This window comes from Sylvia atricapilla, chromosome 27 (genome assembly GCF_009819655.1).
Source record: "Sylvia atricapilla isolate bSylAtr1 chromosome 27, bSylAtr1.pri, whole genome shotgun sequence".
Lineage (NCBI taxonomy): Eukaryota > Metazoa > Chordata > Aves > Passeriformes > Sylviidae > Sylvia > Sylvia atricapilla.
In genome coordinates this window covers 2,008,802-2,018,459 of record NC_089166.1, presented here as the reverse complement: position 1 = coordinate 2,018,459, position 9,658 = coordinate 2,008,802, and the positions used below count along the sequence as shown (strand labels likewise).

General features: G+C 62.1%; 2 protein-coding genes across 3 annotated transcripts; both read right to left on the bottom strand.

Moving 5' to 3' along the window:
* Nucleotides 1-575: 575 nt before the first annotated feature.
* VPS25 (vacuolar protein sorting 25 homolog) lies at nt 576-3,321 on the bottom strand. The gene is made up of 6 exons (XM_066336704.1): nt 3,171-3,321; nt 2,908-3,053; nt 2,766-2,819; nt 2,271-2,359; nt 1,713-1,788; nt 576-1,212 (listed from the first exon to the last, which is right to left on the bottom strand). Exons 1-6 carry the CDS (start codon nt 3,215-3,217, stop codon nt 1,100-1,102), a joined length of 525 nt encoding a protein of 174 aa, XP_066192801.1. The 5' UTR covers nt 3,218-3,321; the 3' UTR covers nt 576-1,099.
* Nucleotides 3,322-3,595: 274 nt separating this feature from the next.
* Nucleotides 3,596-6,314, bottom strand: RAMP2 (receptor activity modifying protein 2). 2 transcript variants are annotated; one of them, XM_066336671.1, is made up of 5 exons: nt 6,091-6,314; nt 5,793-5,943; nt 4,622-4,732; nt 4,138-4,240; nt 3,596-4,019 (listed from the first exon to the last, which is right to left on the bottom strand). In XM_066336671.1, the coding sequence occupies exons 2-5, from the start codon at nt 5,851-5,853 to the stop codon at nt 3,764-3,766; spliced, it is 531 nt and encodes a 176-aa protein (XP_066192768.1). In that variant the 5' UTR covers nt 5,854-5,943; nt 6,091-6,314; the 3' UTR covers nt 3,596-3,763. The 2 variants fall into 2 exon arrangements, with proteins under 2 accessions (XP_066192768.1, XP_066192769.1); XM_066336672.1 differs by lacking the exon at nt 6,091-6,314 and having other exon boundaries at nt 5,793-5,954.
* Between the last annotated feature and the right edge of the window lie 3,344 nt (nt 6,315-9,658).

Sequence of the window (9,658 nt, the reverse complement as noted above, 5' to 3'; positions counted from 1 at the left end):
GGAATGTCAGACAGGGGCAGACGGTGGCAACCTGTGGGGTGCTAACACCATCTGCTCTGCTGGACCCCCAGACTGACCAGACTGGTCTGACCTGAGGTCACTCCAGCATCGCCCCCAACCTCTGCCAGTGACATGCACACAACGATCAGGGAAAGGTGATCCTGTCCCAGCACTGCCATCTGCTTCTCCAGGACTGACAGGGTCAGTGACTGCACCTGGGCCACGGTTTCTGACAAGTTGGAGACTTTGTTATCAGCACTGAGAGCCTAAAGCTGAGTCATCCCTCTCCCAGCCACATTGGTACAGAGCTTACCCCGTCACCTCTGCACAAACCCAGGGACTTCCAGCAGGCTGCACATGCAAATTTAAAGTAAATGTTGTCCTGAGAAGGGCAGTGAGGGCCCCCACAGGCCACAACTCTGCCAAGTGGAGAAACACACTTGGGCTGCTGCTTCCCGTCCTGGAACCACTGCATTTCCCTGGGGTAGCAAGGAAACATGACTGACGGGCAAAAATCTGGTACACTGCTGCTTTGTTTCTGATGGAAAAATAAAGATAGATGAAAACAGCCAGGCTGCTCTATAAATACATCTCACTTTAATCACCTGAAATTAGTTCCCTGGCTTCCCCCAGCCTGCTTGGCAGCAAGTGCATTTCCTTCTGCCACTGAGGGCTTCCACAGTATAGCAATAATGGCCAGTCCCCAGCTCCTGCCTCACCCCCTGGCACTGCAGCAGGACTGCAGGACCCAGACACGTGTCTGGCAGGGAGGTCCTTTGAGGCCAAGCTTGACCAGCCAGCTGGGACTGCTTCGAGGCCATCACAGGAACAGGGACCAGCAGCAGTCCAGTTTCACTTCTGGGTGGTCCCTCTCAGAACTGCCTAGAGCAGCTTTAGCCTCTCAAACACATCAACAGGGAGAACAGACAGACAGAGAATCTCAGGACATTCCTAAGTCTTTGGAAGGGTTCGCAGACTCATCTTGCCCCAAGAAATCCCAAGATGCAGCTACTTGCAGTCACAGTTTGAAGCCAGGCCCAGAGAGCAATGCTTGGCAGCAAGACCCAAGACTGCAGTGGGGAAGGGAAGGAGGCTCCTGTCAGAAGAATTTGACACCTCGGCCGTCATCCAGCGTGATAATTTCAGCCTTGTGCTCCTGCTGCAAGGCTTGCAGGGCTCGGAGCAGTGTAGCCTCATCCAAGCCGTGAAACTCTAGGGAAGAACAATAGGGAAAAAAAAAAAAGATAATCTCAGGAAACAAACAGCCTAGTGAGGTCTAGGGATTGGGGACAGCAATGCTGGGGGCTCTGAAGAGCATCATAACACTACAGCAAATCCAGAGTCATGGCTAGACTGACAGCCTCATCATCTCTGCTTCAGGAACAGAGCCTAAAGGTCATCAGACAGCAGGGATGAGTCACAGCAGCCTCTCAAGCAGAGCAGGAGCTTGTCTTGAAAACAAAACACTCCTCACCACACCAGATAAAATGCTAGGCACTGGGGAAGGGAAAATGCAATTATAAAGTGGAATGTTCCTGCAAAGTGATAAAAGCCCTTGGAGCAGCATGTGCTAATGGTGGGAAAGGGTGAGTTTGCATCTGAGATTTCAGAATATTTAATCCACAAAGCTGTAATCTGACAATCAACTGTTTACATGCTCCAATCCAGTGTGCTCTGAAAACCTGCTCCAGAACATGAGCCCCCAACTTTACCTTCATTCTCTGTATCATCCCCACTGGCCAGTTCATACAGTGTGAACACAGAGTTGGTCAGGCCATTCTTTGACACCTGGAAACACGAAGACAATATAGCAAATCTCATCCATGTGGCTGAACATCCTTGATGATCTCTCCCACATCCTGGAGTGTGTAACACAGCACTTGGCAAGCAGAAGAACCCTGGACACAAGCTGGGGTAGAGAGCACAGGAGGTGCAGCCTGGGGCAATGAAGACTGTTCCTCTCCTGCCTGTGTGTTTCACAGGGAGGACTTAGGCTATAGAGAGGCCAGGCAGTGACACTGCCCTGTCCTCACCACGGAACAGCCAACAGCACTGAGGGTGGACAACACCACCTTCTGCTCACACTGCGGCTCACAGCAAGTGACAGGCTGCTAATACCTCCTCACCTCTCTGAAACAGAGAGAAGTGCAAGGAGAAAGGTAAAAGCAGTGAGGAAGCAAGCAGTGGTCTTTCCCAAAGGGTAGCCAGGGCAGGACACCCTGTACTCATGGACACAGCCTGGTCTGGGTGTGCAGCCCCTGTGCTCTCACCCATTGATAAATGAGCTTTCCCCATTCTTCTGGTCTCTTCCACATGATCAGAAAGCTGGTTTTGTTCTTATCTAACCATTCCAGGTTCCCTAGAAACAATAGGAAACACGGATTGAAGCATAGCACAAGTCAGAAATAAGGATCAAACATGCAGATTTCAGGACATGTGCCAGACACTGCACCCAGAGGCAGCCTCACAGACCAGCCCTTGCTCTACAGCATCGACCTCCTAAATACTGCCATATCAACAGAAAGTCATTTCTCTGTCGAGCTCTCTCCCCCCTGCACAGCTCAGTCTGGCAGGGCTGTGTCCCGCGGAGCCGCGAGCAGCCCGGGCGGAGACGCTGATCCGGGCGGGGGCACAGCTCACACCCGCGGGATGGGCAAGGCCCGGCCCCGGCACGGAGCTGCCTGTGCCTGCTGCCCTCTCTGCCCTGCGGTCCGCGGGCCGGGCACAGGCCGCGGCCGGGAGCACGGACGGACGAAGGCACCCACCGTTCTTGCGGAGCTCCTCCAGCACCACCAGGATGGATTCCAGCGGCAGCTTCCCTGGGCGCGGGTTAAGGAGGCGCTGACGGAGGCGGGGGGAAGGGGCGAGGGAGGCGGCGGGGGCGCGGGCACCGGGCCCAAAGGATACGCTGGAGGCGGTGGTTGGAGAAGAGCGGAATGTCCTGAGCCTCCCGCACCGTCATGGAGGAAAGCCGGTGCTGCTGGCTGTAGGCGAGCGCCAGCGCGCACCAGGCCGCGAGCTGCTTCTGCCGCGTCTCGCCGTTGGGCTGCAGCCTGAGGGGTCGGGTCAGCACGGTGGCGGAGGGGCACCGGCACCGCCGGCCCGCGACCCCGGCTCCCGCCCCAGCCCCTCCGCCCCAGCCCCTCCGCCCCAACCCCGGCCGTGCTCACGTGAAGAAGGGCGGGAAGCTGTACTGCCACGGCCACGCGAAACTCATCGCCGCTGCTACTGTCACTACCGCCGCCGCCACCGGAACCGCCGCCGCCGCTTCCCGCCCCGCTTCCGGCCCGGCCGCGGGCCACGCCCCCTCCAACAGGCCCCGCCCCCGGCGCGGGGCCACGCCCCCTCCAACAGGCCCCGCCCCCGGCGTGGGGCCACGCCCTCTCACTGAGACCACGCCCTTCTCTCTGGTCACACCCCTTCCGTGGCCCCGCCCCTCCCGAACCGCAGCTTCTGGTGCCCGATGTGGGGTCCCGGTGTCCTCCCCGGGAGCGCTCCTTACGGCAAGAAGCTGCCGGCAGCCCCGTGCCAGGAGGGCGCTGGCCCAGGCCGGGGCCGTGGAGGGATCGAGCGGCCGAAGAACCAGCGCCAGGCGTGGGGGGAGAAGCGTTTAATCCCGGGCCGCAGGGTGGGGGAAGGCACAGGAGGAACCGGCGCCTCAGCAGCGCGGCTCGGTGGCCCCGACAGCCCCCCAGGCGGTTCAGGTGGTCGGGCAGCCCCTCAGCCGGGCGTCCATGCCCCGGCACGGGACGGGAGGGCAGCTCTAGGCCTGCGCCTTGCCGTCCTTGCTGCGCCAGATGACCAGGGTGACAAGGAAGGGGATGAGGCAGATGGGTGCGATGATCATGGCCAGGAGCACATCTTCGGGCGGGTCGAAGTACACTGGGTGCTCCAGGGTGCAGTTGTGGAAGTAGCGGTGATGGCTCTCGAGGATGTACTGCTCGGCCAGTGCGTTGGGGTAGCTGTATTTCAGGCGGTCGGCCCAGGTCTCCAGGCAGCCCCGCAGCTCGCTGTAGGGCCTGGGAAGAGAGGGGGACACGGCAGGGGATGGGACAACAGTGCCAGACCCCAGGCCAGCAGTACCCTTCTGGACTGCCCAGCCCTGGTACTAGAGGGGAAGGTTCTGCTGCCCCATACTTGCTGATGACTTTCCACTCGCACAACTCCTGTGTCGTCACGTTCCTCATCAGGTCGACAAAGTAATCCCAGCAGTGCTGTGTGATGTCGGTGTAATTCCACCCTGTGAGGAAAGGTGCTGAGCACGGGCAGCATGCCTCTACCCACAGTGCATCCCTGCCTGCCCTTGCTGCCAGGTGACACCTGGAGCCTTGCCCAGGCCAGTGGGAGAGACATCAGCACAGTGAGGGATGGACCTCACAGCAGCCCTGGGATGCTGCCTGGAGCCTGCAGCAGCCCAGGGCAATGCCAGGGGCACAGAGGGAGGGCAGGCTGCTGCTGGCTGCCCCCACTGTGAGCACTGTCAGGGAGAGCTTCATGGCACAGGCCAGCTATTTTTGGGATGGCAAAGGAGAGGTCATTTCGTGCCATTCAGGGCCAGCCCTGGCCAGGGCACCATTTGTCCGGAAGTACTGCCCAGCCCTCACTGAACCCCAACACTCACTCATGGGCTGGGCTGTCCTGTTGGACATGGCCATGGGTGGGCTTGTCCCAGCATCCTGGCTGAAGTTTGTTGTCACGGCGTCCGTCTGAAAAAGGCCAGTCCCCAGGAGCACTGCAGAGGGAGGGACACAGGGTGAGAGGGGACATAGGGTCTGGTGAGGGGGAAGAGTGCTGACAGGGCTCCATGCACAGGAGCTGCCCTGGCAGAGGCTGGGTCTATGGGAAATAACTGCTTTCTGGTGTCTCTCAGGGGACACTGGAGCTGGCAAGTGTGGCACAGGGACCCAGAGCCTGGCACATGCTGGGGCTAGGGTGTCCAGCCCCCTGTATGGGCAGGGGCTGTGAGGAGGGGCTAGCCAGGCTGCAGGCAGCTATCCAAAGGTTCAGAGGGGGTGTTTAGGGGCTATGAACCCTCACCATGGTCACAGCATGGGGGTAAACTGGGACCCCCACCCACAGGGAACCAGCGTGGTGCTGCCTGTCAGCCGGACAGGGCTGGGGCAGGAAGAGGAAGCACTGCCCACGGCACAGAACCGCTGGAGAGCCCCTCTGCCTGCCATCAGTCCCACACCCAGCACAGCCTGCCAAGGGTGTGAGGCACGTCTCGCCTGGCCCACGGGAGCCCCATGGCTCAAGGAAACTGCTCGATTCATCTTCTGTCCTTAGCTGCAGGCCTGTAGTGTGGGGCACTGATGCTGGCTCTGCACTGAGCTGTTGGAATGGGCACTGCCTGGGCTGCTTGTGGGGAGCTCCAGCACATCTGTGCACTGGCCCAGGGGGTGCTCCTGGGCTGGTACACTGGCTGTGGTGAGGGCACCCCACCCTGTCCCGATCTCTGTCCCTGATGGCCCCATCCAGCCCCCCTGCCTGGGCATTTGTGGTGCTACAGCTCCTGTCCCAGCCCGGATCTTTGCAGGTTTCCCTGCCAGATTGTGGATGAGCGTGGTGGGAGCTGCCCCACAGCACCTGGTTCTCACCTGCCACTGCCCCCTGGCCATGTTAGCGATGCCTGTCCTAGCTAACCTCACCCTTGACAGGCTGGGGCCATTTGGGGATGGGGCGATGGGGCGGACTGAGTCAAGACCCTGGCCCCAGCCCCACGGGTGGGAGGAGGGCCACGTGCGGGGTGGTTCGGAGTGCGGAGCCCCCGGGGCCGCGCCCCGCACACTTACCCGAGAGCAGCAGGAGCCCTTGGGAGAGACGGCCGGAGCTCATGTGCGCACGCAGTGCCATCCTGCCAAAGCCTGCCGGCTAACGACCGGGACAGGGATTTCAATGGAAATAACAGGAAGCAACTCCTTTCCTCTGACAGGGGCAGTTTGACTACAGGAGACGTGTGAAAAATGAGATTGCTCAGTGCTGCTCTGAAGCGGCTCTCCCGGCGGGGACCCTGCGCTGTCCCGTGCGGTGCCGGCCCCCGCGGGCTTCGCTCCCGCACCCCGGCACCCACGACACCCGCGCCTCACCCACCGGCCCGGAGGATCCGCTCCCTGCACGGCACGTCCAGCGTTACGAGGCCGCGATTTGTTTACTTGTGTATTTCTCTTTAATCCTGCCTGGGCTGGGTTGTGAAATCCCTCGTCTCCTGCGTGGAGGGCAGGCAGCCCAGCAGCGGGGGGAGTGGACGGGAAAGCATAATGTCCCCGGACGGGTGCTGCCGCCCGGGAATGGGGGCTGCAAGGGGACCCACGGCCCCAAACCCGCAGTTTCTGGTTCACTCAGGCACCTGCCCCGCTGGAGCCACAGCTGGGGCAGCCCCAGCTCCTGCCCGTGGCCAAGGAGGGAAGGGTGATGACACAACCTACCCCCAGGCACGAGGCCGAGGAGGTGGGGAGAGGGCAGACATTTGGCCAACCCTGCCACTCCTTCGCCCCAGTGCACTTCCTTCTGCACTGTCCAGCCTGGCGCCTGCTTGACTCTGCCAGAGACCCCCTTCCTGGAGCAGTTCCCGCCCAGGGGCCCATGTCTCCCCAACAGAGGGTGACTTCAGCCCGCGGGTCTGCGAATTTCCTCCACAGGACCTTTCACGTCTGGCCGGGGCAAAGCAGAGCCCAAAGCCTCCTCTTTAACACCCGTCTGCAGGCACGCAGAACAGGGACTGGAGTGCAGTGAAGAGCGGCTCGGAGGGACCTTCCCTGCTGTGGATCACATTGGGCTTCAGCTTCCCAGCAAAGATCCTGGCAGAGCTGTCTGATGCTTCCCCGGCTGCAGCAGCCACCTTCTGCAGGCAAGTGGCCACATCTGGAAGTCATCCCCAGCACTCCAGTGGCTGCAGGACTGGAGCCCCTGGTCTCTCTGCTGGAGCCGGCAGAGCCTCCAGCCGGGTGGCAGGAGCCTCTGCCAGGGAGACACCCAATGATCTCAGCGCGGCCCAGGGCTGGGACAGCCGCCCCGCTCCTGGACCGTCCGGAGGGGATGGGCAGGGACAGGACGGTGGCTGCCTGCCAAGGGACTGGGTTCCCCACCCAGCCTGGCATCCTCCATGTTCCCTGCCAGCTCCCACTTTGGAGTGTTGAGGAAGAGGATCGGCCCGTGCAGTGTCAGTTGCCTGGGACTCTTCTCCCAGTGTTCCCCCCAGGCAGATGCAGGGATCTGGAGCCCCCATGCCCAGCCTCCCCTCTTGCTATGGGACCCACTCCAACCCCAGGGAATCCCAAACTCCCCACCCCTGCTCTGACCTCTCACCCTCAGTCCTCTCCTCCCACTCATTAGTTGCCAGGACTGGGAGGGAAGGAGGCTGTCGCAACCCCCTCAAAGACCTGGGGGCACGCAGGAGACGGGCAGCTTTTCCCTGGGATTTGGACCTCTTTCTGGGCTCTGCTGAGTGTGGGGGCAGCTGCAAGGGGCACGAGGCAGCTAAACCCCTTGTCCACAGCCGTGTTGGGGTGCCAACTGCCCAGTCTGGGGAGCATGGCCTCTGTGCAGCTGGTGAAGTATTCAGCGTGGACCCGCAGGAAGGTGACAAGGATGGCCCCAGGCCAGGGCAGGAGAGCAGCTGGCCAGCAGCTGGGTGCCATTGGAGAGCTTGCTGTAGGTGCTGTGCAGGGGATAGCATGAGGCCAGCCTGCAGGGCTGGGGACACACCCCTGTGATGGTCCTGCTCCAAGTGTGCATGCAGCACTGCTGGCTCTGATGCTGGCCCACCTGCTAATCTGGTCCCAGTGGCAGTGACTTCTCTTGGGGATGGCCATGAAGGTGGCATGGAAAGGGGCCCAGCAGTAGAAGGAGATCCAGCCCTGGATCCTGGCAGTGGGCTTGCACCACCAGCACTGCCAAAGGCCCTGCAAAGCACCAAATAGACCCTAGGATGTCATCTCACTCCCAGCTCTCCCCCCAAGTGTGGTTTCAGGAGGGCTGTTTGGGATAACCTCTGGACTCTGCCCAGGATGAGGAAGGCACTCTGTTTGTTGTGCAGTCCAACACACAGCCCTTGGAGTCCCACACTAGGTCTGCCAGGGCTGCCTGTGACTGTGGGGGCCCCGTGGGCTCAGCCAAGCCAGGAGTGGGCCTCTGAAGCTCTTGCAAGCCTCAGCACAGATTGCATGATTGCACAGATTCTCATCGAGGTCTGCGGTGGATGGGAAGGACAGCCAGGATGGCAAGAGGGCAGCTCTACTCACAATCCTCATCCAGTAGTCACCTGGAAGGGCAGACTGTGCCATTGGGGGTGGCAGGACCTGTGGGACCATGTGAGGTCCAAGGGGTGCTGGACATTGCCATGCCAGTGGTAGAGGCCCCCACTATAGCACTGCTGCAGAAGCCAGGGCTGGAGCCACATGGGATATGGCATCAGGGTATCACCTTCGTCCTTGAGATCCCCCTTGTTCCCACGTCCTGCAGCAAGGGGACACAGGATGCCAGGGCTGCACGGGCAGGGACAGCCCCAGTGCCCAGTACTGGTGGTCCCAGTGTATCAGAGATCCTTCCTCCTCCTCCCAGATCAAGCCGAGCACAGTAGAGATGAAGGGGTTAAGGAAGCAGGGGGCTCCTGGCTCTGCCTTCACCCTTGCAGCCTGGAAGAGAAGTTTCTGAGCCAACACCAGCACTGGGGGCAGAGAAGTGCGTTGCAAACCCTGCTCAGACATCCTCCAAAAAAAGGTCAGGAAGGGCCAGGTGGGCTGTCCCCCAGCACAGCTGCACTGGGACAGAGGAGAGAAAGGGGCCCTGTAGGGACTCGCTGTCTGCCAGACCTTGTCCCCAACCCTTTGGGGCCTCCGTGCAGCACCCCCAGCTGCCTCTGCCGCACCCGCGGGAGCAGAGTCAGGAGCAGGCAGCAGAGCAGCCGTAACCCTGGAAGCATCCTCCTCCTCCCGACAGCAACATCCCTGCGCCCGGGCTGGGGCTCCCCCGGGCATCAATCCCGGCCCGTCCCAGCGCTGTCCGCCCGCTCCGGAGCCAATACCCGGGAGGGTCGGGGGACTCTGGCCCCCCGCCCCACCTGATCCAGCGGAGCTCCCACAGACGGGCGGGATGCAGGGCTGCGGGCGGGCCCTGCTCGTCCCCCGCATTCATCCCGCCGGAGCCGCGGGGAAAGGGTGCCCCGGGGCAGCCGACACTCCGCACCGCGGACGGGGGTGGACGGGGATGGACGGGGCCCCCGCCGGGGCAGAAGCCAGCTCCGTCCGCTCCCCAGTGCCGGGGCCCCCGGGGCAGGAAAGCCGCCGCCAGCAGCCGCTTCCTGCCCGGCGCCGCCACAGGGAGGCCCGGCGGTGGGACCAGACAGACCCGGGACCACCGTGACGGCTCGTCAGGGAGCATGGCCACGCCGGGCAAGGCTGGACCGGGGCCTGGAGAACGGTGGAACCGGGCGGGAAAGGCGCTGTCCCACCAAGCGCTTGCCGCGGGACCAGGCTGGGCCCGCAATAGGGGCCGGGAGGGCCCAGGCACACCGAGAATGGGCGGGCACGGCACCGAGCCGCCATGCTTCACCATTCCCCGCAGCCGACAGGGGTGTCCTCCCGGCTAGAAAGTGTCCGCTCCGCCGGGACAGGGCAAGCACGAGCCCCGCCCCACCGGCACCGGCGGCGGCGACGCGGGG

Bases quoted from the DNA above. Each gene is read 5' to 3' on its own strand.
- RAMP2 (XM_066336671.1), bottom strand. From the start codon at position 5,853: ATGGCACTGCGTGCGCACATGAGCTCCGGCCGTCTCTCCCAAGGGCTC. The intron at 4,733-5,792 runs GTAAGTGTGCGG...CTCCCTCTGCAG, and splicing joins AGGGCTCCTGCTGCTCTCGG to TGCTCCTGGGGACTGGCCTT. The intron at 4,020-4,137 runs GTATGGGGCAGC...CTCTCTTCCCAG, and splicing joins GAGTGGAAAGTCATCAGCAA to GCCCTACAGCGAGCTGCGGG.
- VPS25 (XM_066336704.1), bottom strand. From the start codon at position 3,217: ATGAGTTTCGCGTGGCCGTGGCAGTACAGCTTCCCGCCCTTCTTCAC. The intron at 1,789-2,270 runs GTGAGAGCACAG...TCGTGTTTCCAG, and splicing joins GAAAGCTCATTTATCAATGG to GTGTCAAAGAATGGCCTGAC. The intron at 1,213-1,712 runs GTAAAGTTGGGG...GTTCTTCCCTAG, and splicing joins GGATGATACAGAGAATGAAG to AGTTTCACGGCTTGGATGAG.